This window comes from Ochotona curzoniae, unplaced genomic scaffold (genome assembly GCF_017591425.1).
Source record: "Ochotona curzoniae isolate NIBS_2020 unplaced genomic scaffold, NIBS_Ocur_1.0 scaffold_3208, whole genome shotgun sequence".
Classification (NCBI taxonomy): domain Eukaryota; kingdom Metazoa; phylum Chordata; class Mammalia; order Lagomorpha; family Ochotonidae; genus Ochotona; species Ochotona curzoniae.
This window is the reverse complement of record NW_024467106.1, coordinates 19,834,735-19,856,494: the sequence shown is the minus strand read 5'-3', so window position 1 is coordinate 19,856,494 and position 21,760 is coordinate 19,834,735. Positions and strand designations below refer to the sequence as shown.

The 21,760-nt window shown below is 46.1% G+C and overlaps 1 protein-coding gene across 1 annotated transcript in view; it reads left to right on the top strand.

Moving 5' to 3' along the window:
* Nucleotides 1–3,198: 3,198 nt before the first annotated feature.
* The window catches only part of LOC121172437 (paralemmin-2), a 138,898-nt gene continuing 120,336 nt past the window's right edge, over nt 3,199–21,760 (top strand). The window contains exon 1 of the mRNA XM_041004361.1: nt 3,199–3,282. Within this exon, the coding sequence (XP_040860295.1) occupies nt 3,238–3,282 (45 nt within the window). The 5' untranslated portion in view covers nt 3,199–3,237. The remainder of the gene's footprint in view (nt 3,283–21,760) is intronic.

Genomic DNA, 21,760 nt, shown 5'->3' with positions numbered 1-21,760 from the left:
TGTGTTTGACCAAGCTTCTAATGTCTAAATCCTGTCACCCTCAGACACGCAAGTCTTGCCTGACCTAAAAACCCCACACCCAGACACTGCTCCCCTTTGGCTGTCTTCCATGCCTCCCCACCTTCATCTCTCATGTCCAACAATTCCAAAGTTGTTTATGCTCTTGGATGCTTGTTCCCCACATCTTAGTTAGTAGTTCAGTTCTCGTAAGTGCTCTCAGGCTCACCCTCTGGACATGCGCTATGGTCCAAGGTCACCCATGGGTTTTTGACTGCTAAAGCCAACGGCCTACTAGCTGACTTTTTCCTTCCATGTGACCCTGTCGGAATCCTGTTCCCTCCTGGTGTGACTTTTGGTGTATGCCCCTTCCCTGTGCTGCCTCCCCAGTGACTCTCATTGGTCCCCGTTGCTGACTTTTCTCATTTCTTCAGCTGCAGCTGTGAAGTGGATCACATCCAGCTTTGTGCCCTCAATTCTGATTATTCTGATCTGAATTCACATGTTTCTAATGCACCATTTCTAAACTGTTTCCAGGCCCTTTTCTTCTCCCTACCTGCTCTTTCATCACTTAAAACAAATTTATTGAGGTTAAAGATCTTAATAAAAGTTATCACTTTAACCTCTTGAAAGTGTAATTTGGTGACCTTAAGTATATTTTGTCACTAAGTATGTTTGCATTGTTATATTCCATTCTTTCTTTTGGAATGATAGGGGAAAGACCAGTTTTTTTTTTTTAAGATTTATTTATTTTTATTGAAAAGGCAGATTCACAGAAGGAAGGAGACATAGAGAGAAAGATCCTCCATCAGCTGGTTCACTCCCCAAGTGGCTACAGTGGTCAGAGCTGAGCTCGCTGATCCAAAGCCAGAAGCCAGGAACTTCTTCCTGGTCTCCTACGTGGGTGCAGGGTCCCAAAGCTTTGGGCCATCCTTTACTGCTTTTCCAGGCCACAAGCGGGATGGAAAGTGGAGCAGTCGGGACACGAACCAGCACCCACATGGAATATTGGTGGGTACAATGCAAGGATTTAGGTCCTGGATTGCCACATTGGGGCCCAGAAAGACCAGTTCTTGTTCACTTGTTTGTTAGTAGGGCCTGTCGTACCTCCATGTCGCTGGCCATGCCTGAGGTTTAATGGTTAAGAACTTGGGTTCTGGTGGCAGGCAGTTTGCCTGCATCCCACATTGGAATACTTGGGTTTTATATCCACCTGTGGTGCCTAATTCCAGCTTCCTGTGAAAGGACACCCTGAGGGGCAGCAGTAATGACTCAAGTGATTGGGTCTCCGCCCCATACAAGGGAGTCCTGCTTTCAGTTTCCAGCTCTTGGTTTTGGCTTGGCCAGTCCTGCACCAGCCACTGTGAGCGTCTAGGGGAGTGAACCAGTGGATGGGAGCACTCTCTCTGTCTTCTCTCTCTGCCTCTGGCTCTCAAATAAAGACATTTCCCAAGCGAGCACAGGTTGTCTAAATCTGAGTCTAAATCCAGGCTCTGTGACACTGGCCCTAGAGCTTCTCCACTGGCTCCTGCCCAATCATCTTTATGTTTTCAGCTTTTGTTGGCAGTAGCGTCATTCTGAGGAAGTAGTGACAGCTTTGATTATTGGTGAATAACTCTGCACCTCTCATATCTTGTTCTACTGGGGCTGTAGCTGGAAAGCAAGGGAAAATAAAGCATCTGACAGGAAAGATGGGTCTTGGGTAGAAAGCAGAAACTCAGACTGTATGAAGATGAAGGATCTGGCCTTGGCTGGAATTTATGACACTGACAGTTGCACCTACCTCTATGATGACAAAGAGGAGAAAGCGATCCACTGGTACCGTGGTCAGGGGCGAGCGTCCATCTGCAAACAGCTAAGGCTCATCATGCGATGGGAGAAACCTCTGTGACCATGCGGAGGACGATCTTGGGGAATTGAACACATTTCCCCAGGGAACAAGTTTGACCTGTGTAGCTCCTCAAATGCCTGCTTGGGTCCTGCGTTCACAGAGTCACATGGATCTAACGAGGCATATTCTCTTTCCAATATCTATTTCGTTTTACACAGGAAAATTGGCTTATGAAAGTTGGAAGTTGTAGCAGGTCCCTCCTAAATGTTGAGCCGTTTTGTTTGTATTTGGCATTGATTCTGTTTTGCACTGGCTCCTATCCATCTCTTAGTGTCATTTGATACCCTGTTTTGGTTAGAAAAAAAAATATATGCCACACAAAAATTTATGTTACGCTTTATCTCATTCATCTCTAATGACACCTCCGTAACGTTAGGGTTATGATCTCCCATTTGTTACCGAAGAGGAAACTGGGCTCCGGAGTGGTTAACTGAGCTGCCCAAGGCTTCACAATTCTCCAGACACCAAGCCCAGACTACCCCAGCACCCAGCAGTACAAACTCTCGGCAGTCCTAAGCCACATCTGGCCTCACCAAGAGGGTGGCTGTCTGGGAACACACCCTGTCCCCAAGCTGACTGAGTGAGGGCCATCTAAAGCACGCGCGGGAGAGGGAGCCTGTCCTTGCTGGAAAGGTCCCCACGTGGAGCCTGAGCATCTGGCGCAAGCTAGAAGGAGCCCAGAACAGTCACAGTCGGTGGCCGCAGCCCTCGCGTAAGGACTCATGCGCGGGTCCTGCATTCTGCCAGATGCCCCTCCACGGGCATCTGCTGAGGAGTGGGGAAGGGAGCGCCCACCTATTTCAGCTCGGGCTCCAGCTAGCGCCTAGTCCTCCTGGGCTCATCAGCCGTGCTCTGCGCCCCAGGTGCTCATTCGCACGCGTGTAACTCGGTGGTTCCGCGCCTTGGAGACAGGACGCGGAGGAGGCTGCCCGGGCGACTCCTGTCAGCCTGGAACCTCGCCGGGCCACGGTGGCCCCCACACCCCAGGGGCGGAGCGAGGCGCGAGACGTCAGGGCGGAGGACGAGCGCAGGGCGAGCGCGCCCTCCTGGCGGCTGCCCGCGCGGCCCACGTCCCCGCCGGCGCGGCCCGCGGCAGAGACCGGGAGATGCAGAGAGCGGCAGCGCTGGGGCGCAGCCAGGCGGCCGGGCGGGCGTGGGCCAGAGGCTGAGCCGGGCAAGCCGGCCGTGCGCGCAGCTTTGCCCGCCGCCCCTCAGCTTTCTCCCGGGTTCTCGCCCAGACCCTCTCTCCCCTCCCTCCCACACCAAGGTGTCCACCAATTTCCTCAGGAGACTACAGCGCGTTTTGTATTTTCTCTCTTCTTTCCCTTGCCCGCGTGCCCTTCTCCAGGATGGCAGAGGCGGAACTGCACAAGGAGAGGCTGCAAGCCATCGCCGTAAGTCCACTTTCATTTTATTTTCTTCTTGTTCTATTGTCTGGGGAGAGGGGGGATTCCGGGGGGCCCTCAGGGCGAGGGCATTCCAGCTCAGAAGCTGCCGACGTCTGGCGGGGGTGGTGGTGGAGACCGGCTTTAGCTTTACCGCTGTCTCTTTTATACAAGTGCAGGCTTACCCCCTTAGGGCATGCCTGGGGTTTGGGGAATTGAAGGTGGAAGATGCGTTTAGAATGAAGGTGCTTTCTGCTGATTTGGAGGGAAGAGACTACCAGAGGCTTGGGCGCCGAGTCCTGTGGTAATATCACCCAGGGCGCAGTAATACATTGGCTTCAACCACTGGGAGCAGATAGCAGAGGATGGTAACCGGAACGCCACTGGCTGGAACCCATCCTCTCCGCTAAGTGGAAAACCAGGAGTCGGCTTCTCAGCCAGCCAACCATGCTGTAGGACATCTTCCCAGAAACCAGAAGGGCTGCTTTCCTCCTGTCGGTTTAGATATGGACTGAGGCCCTGGCGCAAGCCACCTCCTGGGAGAGGTCTGAAGACGGCTTACCGGCTACCGCCTCGGGGCCCTGGGACTAGGAGTCCAGGAGAGTTGGCTTTTTCTTCTTCTTTTTAATGAGTGTGAATTTTCTGAAAACCTCTCCTCTGTAATCAAAAGGGAGGCAAGTTCTTGTGCACTTTGAAAAGAAGTGTACCATGTGCATCTGGGGTAGAAGAAAGAACTCGCCCCGCCGGCCTCTGTTGGAGCTGTCTTGCCAAAGTATGGCCAGTGATCCGCAGATGTGGTGTTTTTACTGGAGCCACCACAGCTGGATTATATATTTCCTTTGGGAATGAGAGAATGATTATGGCTGCTCTAGTGAAATAATAACAATTAAAAGAGAAGCCCTGTTAATGTATTGGCATAAAAGAGTCACCAGACATTCTCCCACCTAAATCTTTCCCCCACCCCCAGTCTGGGAGACCCAAGAAACATGCATTTGTTGGAGAAAAAGTGTGTGATATTTTGGAAGCAAAGTCCGTGAAAGTCTTTTTCAGGAGCCTCTGGACAGTTTTCATGGGGAAACTGCACACAGGCCCTTCTGTTCTTAGAAGTGTCGGATGGGGTCTCTCTCTGTGGCTCTGAGACCCCCTTTTCTCAAGCTCTTCAAATCTGGGGCGTGGCTCTTCAAATCTGTCTCTGGGGTGTGGCTCCTGAGGCAGCAGAGTGGCTGATGGGGCCATGTTGAAGTACCTTGGCTTGCTTGGAGAAAGTCCTTGAATAGGGTCGGTGAAACCCAGGGAGAGTGCTTTGTCCTGTCTTTTCCCATTGCCCCTGCTGTGTGTGTGTGAGTGTGTGTGTGTACATCTGATAGTGATTAGAGTTGTTCATAGTCTCCAGCGTGCCTGGTGAGGCAGCATGACCAGGGTCCTGAACTTGGCAAGAATGGAGATATTCAGTCGCTGGTGCCATGGAGCTGATGGGTGTTTTGTGTGCCCTGGATAATAGGCTGCTGTCGCCACTGAGCAAGTGGCTGCTGCAGGAGACACTGAGTCTCTGCCATGGATGGCTGCCGAGGGTTCCCAACAGTTGTCGTATTTTCTGTCTTTGCATGCCAGCTTTCCTGGATGCCCTCAGGACAGCTGAGCTCCATGAAAGGATTTGCTCGCCACACATGGAGCCAGGCACACTGGGCCACCCATTCAAGTGGGGTTGAGTAATTCCAGATCTTTGAAGAAAGATCTGGAGGGATTTATTTATTCATTCATTCATTCATTCATTTTGGAAGATGCAGAGGTATATGGGAAAGACAAACATGAACCCTGACTTGTACTATTCAGTTGTGGGATTGAGTTTGTGTTGTGGACCTGGGGAGCTGCCAAGGGTCCATATGCACAGGTCAACATCTGTGAAGTGTATGTTGTTACTGTGTTGGCATACATGCATATTTTAGTGAATGTGCTGGCATCTGTGGATGTATTCAAGAATGTGTAGGCTGTTGTCCATGCAGATGTTCTATCAGTCACATCATTTGTGTGCTTGTATGATTGTGTGTGTATGAAAGAGAAAGAGGGAGAAACAGGTAAGAGATGGTGGTGACTTGTCAAGTAAAGGACTTGATGTCATGCCTAAGCCTATTGCACACTCTAAACATTTTGTGTTCCGAGGAGCCTGTTCCCGGACCTGGCACCCCTGGAATCTCTTTGCAGATGAGGAGAACATGAGTCCTTATGGCTTCACCCACTTGGGTTTTTCTTCCAGTGGATGTGGCTTGTCGTTGTCTGTAGTCGGGAGTTTGGTTTCCTCATCTGTCCAGTGGAATCGTGAGCCCACGTGATGGGCTGGTTGTTAGATTCCTTGTCATGGAGATAAAGCACTTGCACACAGTTGCCATCAGATGGTGCTGAGGCAGGGCCCCTCAGTTCTGTCTACACTGCTATCTTGTCCTGTGGGAGTTAGAAGCAGCGTCTCCAAAGTAGAGAGTGTAAATAGCTTTCTTGTCCTTTCCTTCCAGTCTGACTCAAGGCCAGGACCCTGGCCAGCCTCTGTTCTTCACTCCTTTAGACACGGAGGCAGGAACTGTGAGTGGAGAGTTCATTTATCTGCCACTCCACAGGTGTTTACACAGGGCTCTCTCGTGGAGGGGTCTGGCAACACTGCAAAGTCAGAGTTCCAGCCACCAGAGGGACGATCTCACCTCATGCACACTGGGTTTTTGAAAGTTCAGGTGTCCTGTGACCTAAAATATTTGCCACATGATCAACTGTGGGATTTTCGCCGAAGAGGGAATTAAATACTTAGAAACTGCAGGGCAGTAATTGACCCTTCTGGTGGAGTGCAGAGGCTGATGAATGAAAAAAGATAGCTTTTGGCCTATCTCCTGCCCAGAGAGGAGCACGTTTATGTTTGATGACTGTCTGAACTCTCTCATGCCCTTTCATTGCCAAGGGTACCCCTAAAGCTGTAAATTTAGAATATTTCAAAATGCTTTTACGACAGAATGGAGGTGTACAGTATCACAGAGAAAAGCAGTAATGATGACCATTAATTGAAAATGGCATAATCAACAAGCACTTGATGTACAGTGCATAAAGTTGTTTGTAGTACAATGGAGGTCATTGACTTAAGCTGTTCTTTCCTAAGCTAAGGGTGTTTGGAGCCTTCAATTCCTTTACAACAAAAATTGTTCAGAGTCTAAAAGAGAGTGTAGAAAATACTTAAACAGTTGTTGTGAGGTGTGAGAAGTGTATGCAAATGAACATACCTGGGAAACAGGTAAACCCACCCCGAGTTGAAGAAGACTTCCCCTGAAACTAGACATTTGAACAAGTCCTGAAGGTTGGGGAGAATATGGTGGAAATCAACACCATAGCCCTCTCAGTTTTCAGAAGACATTTATTTATTTGTCCTTTGTTTATTTATTATTTGTTTGAATCTGGGAGGAAGAAAAAGCCAGAACCACAATGAAGTTATTAGCTAAAGGCACACACACATTAGCAAGTCTGAAATACTTTGAAATTTATGCAGTGTCTCATTTAATCCTAATGACAAGATTATGAGATAGATGCCACTGAGTTATTCATATTTTATAGAAGAACAGTTATAGAACCTATCCAGCCTTAGACAGATGCTGTCAAAGCCTGGATTTGAACTTAGAATGCAAACTACTGAAGTTCAGCCTTGGACTGCTAACCTGAATAGCAGCCCTTTGTTAGTAGGGGCTCACATATTTCCATGAGCAGATTGTGCAGGCGGTCCCAGCACCCTCAGGGCGATCCAGTGAGGAAACAGCAGGCTGAGTCCATTGCTCTGGAGCAGCAGAGACAAGTCAGAAGGTCCACGTGCCTGAGTTCAGGCACGGAAGTACTCAGCATAAATGCTTAACCAAGTAAGTCACATTTTGGGAGAAGAAGCTGTTGCGTCTCAGTGGAAACTAACTTTGGAGGATGGGGTTGTTATGACTGCAACGAGAGGAAGGTAGCTGTCCTTGGGCATGAGTGAAAATACAGAGTTACAGAGGTCATTTTGTACAAAGGACTGGAGAATTGAAAATCCAGGCCTCCATCTGTTTTGTATCTCAGAGATGTAGATGACTCTATATCTGTGTTTTATTTTTTTAAAAAAGATTTATTTATTTTTTATTGAAAAGTCAGATTTATGGTGAGAAGGAAACACAGAGAAAAAAAAAAAAGATCTTTCGTCTGCTGATTCATTCCCCAAGTGGCCACAATGGTCAGAACTGAGCTGATCTAATCTGAAGCCAGGAGTCAGAAACTTTTTCTGGGCTTCCCACGTGGGTGCAGGGTCTCAAGACTTTGGGCCATCCTCTACTGCTTTCCCGGGCTACAAGCAGGGAGCTGGATGGGAAGTAGAGCAGTAGGGACATGAACTGGAACCCATATGCAATACTAGTGGGTGCAAAGTGAGGATTTAGCCACTAGGCTATTGCACAGGGCCCATGTATCTATATCTAAACCTCTATGTATTGCTGAGGACTTGTTCACCGAGGCTGAGCCTGCAGGACTACCTAGTGGGCAAGTGATTTTGTGCCTGCTCACAGCCGTTTGTGTCAGAGTGGCTGGACAGCCTTACACAAGTATGGATAAGGGTCACATACCTCTCTAGCCACTTAATTGTCTCCCTGAGTATTTCAGGACTTAAGATTCTTGGGACAAAGAGCAATTGCTTTCTTGAAACAAAGCAGTTATCATTTTAAAGCCAAGCAAGGGGAATTGTGGATTATGATTTGTTAATATTTAAAGGAAAACCAGTTCTTAATAGGAGGAACTGGGGGGAGTCTGCATTTCTTCATGGCCTTCCCAATGCCTTGGGGATCAGTGTTGTCAGTTCTTTGAGCTACTTACATTTTAGCCCCGTTCTCTCCAGGGGCTGTTGAGTGACCTGCTTGGCCAGCACGTGAGTGACCTTGGCTGAGACAACAAACAAGCATGAACACATGGAGATTGTGATTCAGAAGGCTGCCAGGGCCTTGTGCTGTTTGATGGGATAGCTACTCATAGGGGCATGGAGTCTGGCATCAGAAAAAGTTGGCTTAAGTCCCGACTTGACCGTTGAGTATCTGAGCAACATCTTTGTCCCTCAGTGTCGTCATCAATAAGATAGGTACAGTGATAAGATCCACTTTATGGAACTGTTAAAAAGAGTTCTCGTGGGAAAACACCCAGAGTTGGCGTGCACCAAGCACTCTGGCAAGTTTTCTGTTAATAGGCATTAAGAAAATCAGCTCATTCATATTAGATATAAAAGGAACACGAAAGTGCAAAGACAAAATTTTTTAACCTCAACATTTTTTCCAAGCTAGGAGATTTCATGTGACTGTAGTAACTACTGAGATTTTTTTCAGTAATAAGAACAGGAGTTGCCAACTCAGATGGCTCAGGAGATTACCATGGAACTTAAGGGAAGGACATGGGCCCAGTGGAAAGTATTAGGAACGAGAGGGCAGATGCCCCATGTCAAAATCTCTCTTTCTCTCTGACCCGCTTTTCAAATAAGCAAACAAAAAATAAACCATTTTTTTCCTGAAAAAAAAATACAGCTCATTTGTGCCATGTTGGAATGGCACAAGAGAAGCACTAAATGTAGTTCTTTTAGTTGTGGGATCTCCCATCTAAAAATAAATAAATAAATAGTCTCAACTGTTTTATAAACTAAAAAGATTAGTGTGCACAGCACAAGTCCCTTTGGTTAGCGTTCTGTGACCTTTAGGTGCAGGTACTGCCTTGAACTTTACAATGTGCTTTTCCTAAGCATCAACTTGTTTGTTTTTCATAAAGATCCTGCAGAGTAGTTCTGCCGGCAGCCCCTAGAGCTTGCCTGGTGTTGCCCAGTCAGGTTGCATTTTCATGAGGCCTTTATGAGTCTAGCATCTGAATGTTTGGATTCCTGGGATACCCGTGCATATTTGCCACTTTGAGCATTAAGTGAACGCTTCCCGATCAGCCCCATTATTCTAACTTTAGAATATTCACATCTGGATAGGTAAATGATCATTAATGTAACAGAAAAATGTGAAAGGGGATTGCTGCTTTGGTGTGGGAAACCTAATATTACAGAAGGATCTTATGAGATCTATGCAGGTAACTGCTATGCAAGCCCAACATACAGAACTGAACTTCTGTCACCCGGGATATTTGAGATGAGCCTAACCTCTCGTCTGCCTCCAATAAAGATGACACTGGACTCAGGACATTTGGACAGCTGCCATTGTACCTAAGATCCTAGTTTAGAACTCTGGTTGTCAAATTTGAGCACCTTAGGATCACCTGGAGGGGAGGGGTCCTTAAAACATGTATTTCTGGCCACATTTCCAGGGTATCTGATTCAGTGGGGACCTGGGAATTTTCTAACAAATTCCCAGGTGACACTGTCCCCAGATGTAGGGGGCTGTTCCAGGGAACACGCCTTGAGAACCAAAATGTGATGCAGTAGAATATCTATGGTAAAGAGGTTGTCTTAGGTCTTGGTAAGTGCCACATGCCATATGGTATGCTGAGGAGTTTATGGGCTGTTCATACTTGGGGGAGATGAAATAGAATCAATCACTGAATGAGTGAGAACTTTAGTGGTAGCCCAGACTGAAAGGGATGCAGCTGTCTTCTAGCAGGCAGCTGATCAAGGGGAGGTTTTTGTCTTGATAGTTGCTTTATGATGTTGAATAAAGTAAAATTCCCATTTGTTGGTCACTTAGAAGACATCTGTTTGCAAGGCTTGCTTGGGATTGGCGAAGCAAATTGGGAGGATTGTCTGAAAAATGAAAGAGAAACTACAAAATTCCCTTTGTGAGGGCCTAAAGGACAGGCAAGGGGGATTAAGAAGTCTTTTGCAGCCCAGCACAGTAGCCTAGTGGCTAAAGTCCTTGCCTTGCACATGCCAAGATCCAGTATGGGCACTGGTTCTAATCCTGATGGCTCCACTTTCCAACCAGGTCCCTGCTTATGGCCTGGGAAAGCAGTAGAGGACAACCCAAAATCTTGGGTCCCATATGGGAGACCCAGAAGACGTTCCTGGCTCTTGGCTTCAGATCTGTGCAGCTCTTGCTATTGTGAATTGGGGAGTGAATCAATGGATGGAAAATCTTCCTCTCTGTCTCTCCTCCTCTGTATATCTAACTTTCTAATAAAAATAGAACTTTGAAAAAAATTAAGAAGTCTTTTGGTGAAGAGGTCCAGCGGCAGCGTAGGAGGCCCTTTCACAGGTTGGTACTGTAAATGAAGAAATCCCACAATAGATCAGCGAAGCACGCCTTAGAGCACCTTCTCTGGCCTTTGGCTGCACTTACAACATGTGGCTGCTTCTCATACCAATAAGTCTAATAAGATGCTGGGGTGAGCAGCATTGTTAGTGACGCTTGGTGATTCTCAATGGCATATCTGAAAGTTTATTTAGAATGTCAGACAGGTTTCCTTCCTATTTGTAGTGTCCATTGCATCAGGCAACCCTTCATTTTTGGAAGAACTCATCCTCTCGGGGTCTCTTAATTTTTCTCTATACATATGGCACTGGAAGAAGTCAAAGACACAGCAGTCAGATGGTAGCTGATGGGATGGTGGAGGAAAACTCATTCTGGAGTCCTCTGGGTTGGGGACAGGCCACAGCTGAAGTCTGTTTCTGACAGTAGAGGCTGGCGTGGGCTGGCACAGGTTAGTTTACATACCTGGGGTTAATTATTATCTCAGTATTTTGCATTAGTCTCAGGTTGGATTTGAATGTTCAAAAGGAGATAATCAAATGCATACTGAATGAAAGACAGAGAAGACAGGAAGGCAGAGAAAGAGCTGTAATCTGTTGACCATTATACTGAGCATAGGTTTAACATCCTTGGGTTGCTCTTTGATCCAATCAATGTTTCCATAACTTCTATGTGCCTGGATGGAAGAAAGCAACGGAGGAGCTGGACCATTCTCTGTTGTAACAGAGGCTGGAGGGGGGGGGGGGTTGGGAAGCTGCTTGAGCCCTGGGAGCTGGATAAAAAGGCAGTGTGCCACACCTCGAAGCTCATTGACTTATCCACCCTCTTTCCCTTCACAGTCCATTTTGGTACCCTGAGGGCTTTTAGGGTGCAGGCCTTGCACCCTACCAGATAACTTCAAGGCATTTTTCAAATCTGCTCTGTTTTTGCTTTAAAATAAAGTAAAAAAAAAAAAAAAACACAACCCCAGCATTTTTACTGATTTACTTACTTACTATTCTAGGTGGGTGGGATTTCTCCTGCCTTGCACCCCCACACACACTAAATTATAACCAGTCATGTAAGTATTCACTTTATTTTTAAATCCAGGACTGAAACTTTAAACTTTGAGGGTTACCAAGAAAAAAAATGTAATTCTTAGGAGAAAAACATATGCTGGAGAACTTAACCCTTTGGAGGGATAGGCAGGAGATTTTCTTTCTGTGAGTTTGAGTGCTAATGTTGACAACTTGGAGGCCCCTAAATACCAGATGGAGCTTCAGAATTTGGGCAGCTGTGCTGGTGTGTGTGTGTGTGTGTTCTACAGGTCTCAGAGCCAGGCCAGGATACCTCTAGCTGAGTGGCTTGGGATCCATCCAGTGACCTCTCTGAAGCATCTGATTGGTGCTGAGCAGTACGTTTCTACCCCTGACTTGTCACTTTGGGCTGGTGGCTACCTCCACTAATGGGGTGAGAAGTGTTTTCAGAATGTCCTTGTCCCTATGGCACTGTAAGACATATGTGAAAATGGGAACACCCCTGGCTCAGAAAGGAAACGTGGCTCATCTGGGTAAGCAGAAACCCCCATCGGTAGGGTATGCACCTGTCTTCTGGGTGGAGAGCAGGCAGCTTTGCTCATAAAGTTTGGACATATGTGTGCACATTCAGTGCTGTCTATCAATGCTAACTCCCGGCAGAGATAGTTAACAATAGACAGGCAGTGTTTGGTGGGTAGGTCCCAGAGATTGGCTTGTGGAATATGCTAATCCCACTAACTGCTGGAAATAAAGCTTTAGAAATTCTTCTTCAGATTGGAGTGAGGAGGATGGAGAGCAGACCAGTCTAGAATCTGATAGAGGCAGAATGGAGAGTGCTGTCTCTGATGGTGTAGACAAGAGGAGGGAAGAGGATGGGGATTCTGTTGCTCAATTCTCCACCTCTCCCTTCCTTCCCACCATCTCTCTCTGTCCTGGAACATCCCTACTCTTGCCTTTCTATGGATCAGGTTCTCCATCCCATTAAGCCTGCGTCTACAAACCTCTGGAAGCAGCCTGACTGTGTAGTGGGGAGCCCTTTTCCAATCCTCTTCTAGACAGAAAGAGGTCATCTCTGCTGTAGGAGACAGGACACCCTTAGGTTCTGAAAACAGAGTCAAAGATGGTACCTGCCCCAGAGCTTCTTTGAAAGAGTAGCAGAACAGGTCAGCTGGTTGCTGAGATCATCCATGTGATACCCTACACATAACCACCTAAGTTAGGATCAAGACCCCAGGTATACACAGGTGCCAGGTTGGCCTGGATGAGCTCTTGGGACTGGGGTGACCAGGGAGGAGAGGTTTCTGAAGGGGAGCAAGTAGCACTCACCTCCATCTGATTGGTGGGAATACAAGCCTGGGATTTTCTGCCTTTCCAAGAGATCCTGGAAATTTGAATTTTCAAGGAAGTCTGTTGATGTTTAAATGTTCACAACGATTTAAACAGTGTGTGGGCCAAAGCAAACATACTGAGATTTTAGCATGGTGTGGGCTGGATTCCTTTTCCTTTTCAAGCCCTGCCTCCTTCACACCCCTTCTCCCTGCAACCCCCCACCCTGGCTACCAGTTCTCTGTGTATGCCTTTCACAGCATATTTTGTTTAATTGTAGTATGTGGGTGTAAAGTTGGGGGGTGTTGCAGCTTGAAGCTAGGAGATGCATAGATATGGCTAGCTGTGTGGAGCAGATTGGTGAGATGGGCCTGCCTAAAGCTTCTACCTGTCAGAACTGTAAAGAACTTCTGGAATCTGGACCCTTGTAAGAAAAACATAGTCTCAAGTCAGAGTCAGGGCTGCTTCTCCAGTCCATTCCTAACCTTGCATGCTAGAGTTATGAGTTCTCTGTATGAAGTAAAAACAAATACAGATATTTTTAAAAATTAATTATCATAGAGTGAAACTGACTTTTGAATTTCAACACATATCTAGATTTGTGCAGGTCCTAGCACAATCAGAAAGTTCTGTCACCCCTGAACTCTTCTAGGCTGCAGTTTAATTAACTCTGCCAAAAACTAGGATGTAAATGTGTGGTTGGACACATCTGGCGCCCTGACTTTGAGAACTGAAAGAATTATGTAGGGATAGAAAAGGTTGACCAGTTGATCACAACAGGGTTCCCGGCCTGAGGTGGAGCACTGCTGCATTGTGAGCACCCGGATCCCTAATACACACATCCCCTTTGCTTCTCCCCAGCTAATACCCTCTGCTTCAGCCTGGCTCAGCTCTTCCCTCTCCCCATTGAGGGTTTCACAGTTAGCAACTAAAAATGTAAGACACTGTCTTAATCCATTTTCTCTCTTTCTGTTGCCATATTGAATATGAGACTAGAGAATCAGAGGAATTTATGTAGATGAAGATTCTGGCAGCTGGGAAATGCTGGCCTATGGTGAAGGCCTTCTGCCAGCATTACAACATGGTGGAGAAGATCCCGTGGTGAGATAGCAAGAATCATTTTGGCCTTTCTTGCATTCATTTAAAGCTATGGATGTCATCATGGGCCCCCCACTCTCATGCTCTTATCTAAGTCTAATGACTTCCCAGTGGCCCTACCCTGGGGTTAAGTTCCCAACTTTGTAGCGGATAAACCCTCAGAGCACAGTAGCTGTTGAGTGACTGCATGGGACATACTTACACACAAATTGTCATTTATCTTAAATTCACATTTAAGTAGGTTTAAAAATTTTCTCTGGCCAACCCATCCTCTTCCAATCCATGACAGATTTAATGACCAAGTCCAAAACCCACTTCCTCTTACTTTTGTAGTAAGGGTGATGATACTCTTTGTCAATGGCAACACATCTTGAAGGATAGTAGGGCATGTATGCGTAAAGTGAGAGTTTTTCCTGAATACATACATGTCCTTTCTTGTTTACTGGATGACTGTGGGAAAACAATTGGATTTCAGAAATTTATTTCCCAGCACACCTTGCTTCTCTGGTCCAATCCTTAAATAAAATTGTACAAACTAAACAAGCAGACTGTTCACACTGGGGGAATTTAAAAATAACATTGGAATGTGAGCCTTCAGCAAGTCATAGCTCTTACACTGCACTTAGCAAGATGGCAGTATGTGATGTGCAGGGAGTGAGTTCCACAGTGGCCACCACCAGATCACTCCCAGCCTGGATACTTGGGTAAGAATGCTGTGATGGTTGATGGATGTGTCTTATGTGCTTATTTTTTCATTTGTTTAACAGCTCAGTGGGATTTCAGAGTCATTGTGAGGCTGGAAAATCTGAGGTAGATAGCTGCTTTAAAATTGAGAATGAATACAAATCACAATTTTTGGTCAAAACCAAAAGTCAGCAGACAATAGCCAATGTGCCAAAGCTGGCCCATGGCTAGGGCACATCAGAACTGTGAACATTGTTTGGACCTGTGAGCAATGCATTGTTAAATGGTTTTAAAAAGAATTTCATGACAAGCAAAAATTATATGGAATTCAGATTGTCATGAATTTTTTCATAGCATCTATGACATTTTTGAACAAGTCTTTTACTATCAGAAAGCATGACACAGAGAGAGGAGGAGACACAGAGAAAGTTCTGCTACCTGCTGGCTCACTTCCCAATGCCTACAAGAGCCAGAACTGTGTGAAGCTGATACTAGGAGCCCAGAATGCCATCCAGGTTTCCCATGAGGGTGACAGGACCCAAATCCTTAGACTATCATCTGTTGCATTTTAGGCACATTGCCAGGAAGCTGGATTTGCAGTTCAGTGTAGCCAGGACTTGAATTGGCACACCAATGTGGGATGCAGGCATCCACAGTGGCAGCTTATGCCCCCACCATAAGTAAAATTTTGTCAAAACACAGCCATTCAGATTCATGTATGTTTGACATACAGCTGAGCTACATTATCCTCAAAGAGTTGAGTCACTGTAGCAGAGCCCAGATGACCCACAAAGGCTAAAATGTTATCCTATGACCATTGGCAGCAAACATTCGCTGTGCCCGCGCCAGACACCAGACTTTCTCTGCGTGTGTGAGTTATTTGTGACTATAACTCCAAGACTCTTTAGCCAAAGAAATAACTGTTGTCTTGGCACTGGCAGCTCGGAACAATGAAGCAGCTTGGGCTTCTTGCTGTTTTCTGGGCTTCCACAAAAAGAAGCTTCTTTTTACTAGGGATCTGGCATGTACATTTTGTTAATATAGAATTTTCTCACTACATGCTCACTATCTAAGCCAACTGTGTGTTGTTTCCTTTTGAAACATCAGAAAACCTGATCTCTTCAAGATAATGGCTTGGATCATTAAGTCAGTAGATTTAAAAACAGGTGTTTCCCATCCCCTCTCCTTTTATTGACAGGGACTGGGATTAGAAGGGAAGCACTGCAGATTTTTCAGATGAATTATTTTATATTCTCTGAAATTTCTCAGAACCTTTACTCTCCTCTCCCAGGGAACTTTAAGGGCAAAGTGCCAGCCTGGAGGTCAGAGGACAACCAATCACATCCCCAAAGTTTGAACAGGGAGCCTCTGGGCAGTGGCTTCTGTCCAGCTGCCCTTACCACTTGCTAATCCTCGACTGAGGGTCCCACCTAGACTTGCAAAGAAAATGATCATCAGGTAAAAGTTTCTGATGGCCAGCTGTAGCGAGGGCCATCCTGGTCCTCTCTGAACATCAAGTACTTGTTTTCTGCCACTTTCCATGTTTCATTCCAAAGAAACAAATTTGGAAATGGGTGTGCCTGGAAGTTTCCCAAAGGGACTTTGGTGCCTCTGCAAATATTTTCAAATTGCCCAAGGTTTTGGGAGATAGTGGAACCATAATTGTGAAATCAGGTTGAAAAATTAGGAATGCAGTACTTGGACCAGCCATGTGAGCACAAAGGAGAGAGCAGAGTGCTGGGTCCCCACAGTTGCTTCCTCTGCAGGCAGATGACTCATGCTTTTCTGGTGATACACACGCTCAGCCCTGACCTTCTCTGTCAGGCTACTTCAGAGCAGCTGCTTGGGGAAGGGAAGCTGACTTTGTAGTTGTGATGCTAGGAACATTTTGGATTGGGTGATTTTTTGCTGTGGGGACTGGGTTGTGCATTGTTAGATGTACACACTGACATCCTGGTCCCTCATCTAATACATGCCTGTCGTCTCAGGCATTGTCAGATATTTTTCCTTGAAAACCCCAATGTCATGTGCATGTATTACCTGACCAGTGTATTTTCTATACCTCTGCCATTAGAAACTCATTCCTTTGAATTTCAGAGGCTCCTCTACTCCCCTAGCAATCTCCCAGGAGAATACAGATTTCTGAAAAAGGATAAAGCCCCAAGCCTAGGAACGCAGATAGTTTTTATGTGTCATGTTAACTATGACAGATAGGGGGTGCCCCTCTATAGTGCTTCCTTGGGAAGATCTTTAATGTTGCTTTCTTGTGTGTTGGGGTGGGGGTGGGAGGGAAAGCATGGGAGAAGAGCGGCCTTCTGTGGGTGGGAGATGAGGGCATTGTCCCACATGTGTAAAGAGCCTGCTTCCCTAGCATCTCTGCAAAGAGTCTTAGCCTGGCATTGGGTCCATTCACATGAGGCCCCTGTTGCCTTGTGTTATTGTGAGCTTTTTCCCCGTGGGTAGTAGAAGGGTCGGGGAAAAAATTTCTGTTCCAAAGCAGATGGCAGATGCGATGACGGAGATGTTGGGGTCTGTGGATTGGATAGAAGAGTAAGAGAACAAAAGAGAACCAGAGATCACAAAAGAACGTCAAAAAAGTTCTATGACACACAAAATAAGTTTATTTTAGTGCAAAAATTTGAAATTATCATGTCATTGTCTTCATGATACACACTTCCACACACTTTTCATAGATCTCTTCTATGCATGGATTTCAAAAATTCCTTGCATTAAAATAAACTTACCTTTCAATTCTGTATTGCCACACACATGCTGTTTTTCCTTGGTAATTTCCTATCTCTCTATTTGACTTAATTCTAAGCCTTTTGAAGGCAATGCACTATATTTCTCATTGTCTATTCACTGCCTGCCACACAATGTGGTTTCCGCAGTGTCACAGCCAGTTTATGGACTCTGAGTAGAATTTTTAATCTGTTCATTGTCTTGGATCCCTTGGCCCTCTTAATGGAGCCCCTAGATCCATTTTCATAATGATACTTAAGTGGTTGGAATAAAGTGTATAAGATGAAAAAGATAACCAGTTATACTGAAACATAATCTGTGAAGTATTAGAAAATTGTGATAGATAACATGTGTCTTTTCCTTACTAGATAAAAGTCTAGTGGCAATTCTAGTATATACTCAGATGATTGTTTCACATATGTGGCACTGTTACATGATGCGAAAGTATCTCTGACTTACTCATGACAAGTCACAGGTTCTCATGACATTGCTGTGTACTTGTGCTTATATTTGTCACCACAGGTAGTGCTAAATTTCAGTTAGCAGATAGTGAAAATAACCTTGAACGGAATGTCCTGAATTCTGGTTTATCTTGATCTCCCTGAATTCATTCATTCATTCATTCATTCATTCTTCTGCTTCTTCTTTTAATGCGTGTGATGGGGTTGGCATTTGGGCACTGGTGAAGCCACTGCCTGTGATGGCGGGTCCCATATTTGAGTTTTGGTTCAAGTCTTGGCTTCTCTGCTTCCCTTCCTGCTCACTAGTAACATATCTAGGGAGGCAGTGGATGATGGTCCAGCTGCTTGTTGGGAGACCCAGGTGGAGTTTCAGCTCCTGGTTTCAGCCTGGTCCAGCTGTGGCTATTGCGACCATATGGGAAGTAGACCAGAAAGGAAAACTTTATCTCCCGTTTCTTCACTCTGCCTTTCAAATAAATAAAATACCGTTCTTTAAAAAATAAGTGACCTTGGGCCCGGCGCGGTGGCGCAAGTGGTTAAAGGTCCTCGCCTTGCACGCCCGGGATCCCATATGGGCGCCAGTTCTAATCCCGGCAGCCCCGCTTCCCTTCCAGCTCCCTGCCTGTGGCCTGGGAAAGCAGTCGAGGACGGCCCAAAACTTTGGGAACCTGCACCCATGTGGGAGACCCGGAAGAGGCTCCTGGCTTCAGATCGGCATAGTATCGGCCCGTTGCGCTCACTTGGGGAGTGAATCATCGGACGGAAGCTCTTCCTCTCTGTCTCTCCTCTCTGTATATCCGCCTTTCCAATGAAAAAATAATAAAAATAAATCTTTAAAAAAAAAATAAGTGACCTTGTTCTTTTTTTTCTTTTTAAGAGACAGAGATGCCAGAAATAGCTTCCGTCTACTGGTTCACTCTTTTCCCCAAATGCTGTCATGTTGAGAATCAGCCACGTCTGTAGCTGGAAGCTGGAAATTCAAGCCAAACCTCCCATGTGGGTGGCTGAAATCCAATTACTTGGGTCATTTCTGCTGTCTCCCGGGATCTGCGTTGCCCCAAAGCTGCCATTCCTGGACCCAAGTACTCTGGTGTAAGACAAGGGTATCTTAACTGTTGGACTAAACATCTGTCCACACTGATATCTTTCTTAACCAAGTTTCTGTTTTAACGGCACCTTCCTTTTCAGTTCCTAAAACAAACAGGACCACTTTCTTGGGCCCCTTCACCAGCATTCTTCTCTAGGTTCCTTCATTCACATTTTCTCCCCATCTTCCAACTGGATTGCGTACTAACTTCCCACTCAGCCTAGCAAGGAAAGGGATGCATTGGCTCCAGTTCTGGATTACTCTGAGCTAAAAGAGGAGAACAAGCCATTGACACATCACAGGTGCCCACTGAATGAAACAGCTATTTCACAGGCCAGTGTTATGGTGTAGCTTGTCTTGTGGTGTCAGTGGTCTATAACAACACCAGCATCCCATATGGGTACTGGTTCAAGTCCTTCACTTGGTTCACTTGGTTTATTTCTGACCCAAGTTCTTGCTAATGTGCCTTGAAAAGCAACAGAAGATGTCCCAAGTTCTTGGGTCACTGTGCCCACAAGGGAGGCCCAGATGAAGCTCCTGACTCATGATTTCTTCCAGGCTGTATACTGTGGCCATTCAGAAAGTGAATCACTGGATGGAAGATACCTCATTTCTCTCTCTCTCTCTCTCTCCTCTCTCTCTCTGTAACTCTTTCAAATAACTAAAATAAATGTTAAAAATAAACAGTTCCTTTCCCAGTGTCACGCACCAGTGAAAATAAATAAAACATTCTTCATGGGACCGCAGCTATGGCAAGTTTACAGAACTCTTTCACTTTTGCATCTCATGTGAGTGTCCCTCAGCAAGACAAGTGCTGTTTTCCTGGGAGACAGCAGAAGCTCAGTGAAGGAATTTGTCCCAGATCATGCAAGGCTGTGGCTGAACCCAACTGTCTACTCTGTGCCCTTTCTCTCTCCACTGCTTCTGTCTGCCTGCCTTGCCATCCTTCCTTGTCCCTGTGGGTCCCAGTTGTGCAATTCATGAGGGCTAAATCTCAAACCCTGTTGACCCCTTGCACTACCTCAGGGACCAATCCTGTCCCCACCCTGCCTTCTGTAGCAGGGCAAAAGGTAGCCTGGGCCCACAGAATCTCGCCAAGGCATGAGTATTCTCTGTTCCAGCTTAATGTTTATGCCAAAAAAGTTATCTGGGCAAAGTCACAATGTTTGCAGTGGAGCTGTTGTAAGGTCAGGAGCCAACATGAAGTCTGATGTGGCTGGAACCTACTGGGAAATAAGGCTGAGACAATAGGAAATGCTGGGTCATTGAAGACATGTGTGTGCCCAGTGAGGGCTGAGACTGTTCGCAGGAGATGGGTAGCTCCCGCAACCCTATGGTTTGCAGAGGCTGCCAGGTTGGCAGAACAGAGGCAGAGTGGGGCTGGGAATTGTACCAGCTCCCTGTGTGCTCCATCATCGTGGCCAGTGCTGGAACATTCTGGAAGGTTTCTGGGGGGACTGTCCATTCTTCTCAGGTAGAGGTCACCTTCAGATTTTGCAGCCATCTAAATCCTTCTCTTTGTATCGAAGCCCAGGTACTGTGCTCCCCAGTATCAGCTGAAGGCCTCAGCCTGTGGAGAACCAGTGTTAAGGCTGGGATGTGGAGGCTATTTCTAGACAATGTGACATCCTGTCCAACTTTCAGAAGCGCCTAGGAATAAAGGGGTGACTCAATCCTGGAGCTTATTTTTAGGGAAAGCTAAAAATTTGTATTAGATTCACTCAGATTCCCCACTGCCAACCAGGGCAGAGTCTGAGCCTGCTGGAGAGGTAACTGGGCAAAATTCCTGCATTTATCATCAACCATTGGTCACTCAGTGTCTCCTCCTTGCCAACACCATGCTTGTAGGTTTGAGGAGAGGATGAAAATCAGCTTAAACATACCTCTGGACCAGAGGAGCACGATTATGCTTGAGACAGAAAACCAAATGTCCTGAGAGCCCTAACTATGGACCAGGCACTTAATGTGCACTACAGGTTATGGTGTTTTACAAACATCGGCTCATTTAGTGGAAACATCAACACTGAGTTAGGGGTCTTGTGATACCAATTTTAATAAATGAGAATGTTCATTTAAGAAGGTTCAACACTGGTGCTAGACTAAGTCCCTGAGTCCAGATTTCAACTCGATTCTCTTTCCAAAGCCCATGCAAGTTACACCTTCAGGCTTGGCAGATAGATGGCTCATGGGCTGTCACCCGTTGACTTAGTATCTCATTCCCTGATGCGGGAATTATTTCCTGCTCTGCTCAGATTGGGCTGCAGGATCCTTCTCAACACAGTGCTCCAGATAGTTCATGCTGTGCAACAGCAGTACTTGAGGTAAAGCCTGTCTATCATCTTAGCTTTGTCTTTCTCTGTGTTTGACAGCAATAAAAATCTTGAAATTGCCAATTTTTTCCTTGTTCATGTGTAGATCTGCTTGTAATGATCTATTTTCTAAATCCTGATTAGAAATGAAACTTTTAAATACAATGTCTTTTTACAGTGAGTAAATGTCCTTTTTATAGGAAAGCCTAGCCATTGTGGAAGAGAAAACACTTTTGCACCCAAAGCCTTGATGCAGAGAACTAGCGTGGGTGTCAAGTGTCTATAGTAATGAGTTGGAGACCCTGGGCTGAAGGATGTGGGGAGAGGGTAAAGACAAGGAAAGACCCCGGGGAGTTCAGGCTAGGTGTAGCAGTGCAGTTTTCAAGTGACCTGGTTTGATTAATTACAGCAGGATGGTGAGGACGGGCTGTGTGAGTGATGAGCAGACTATGAAAACAAGAAGATAGGAAAAGCATGCGCGGCTGTAACTGCTGTGAAGAGTGTCAGCTCAGGACCAGCAGCTGGTGCGGCATCTAAGACCCTGATGAAGACATCCACA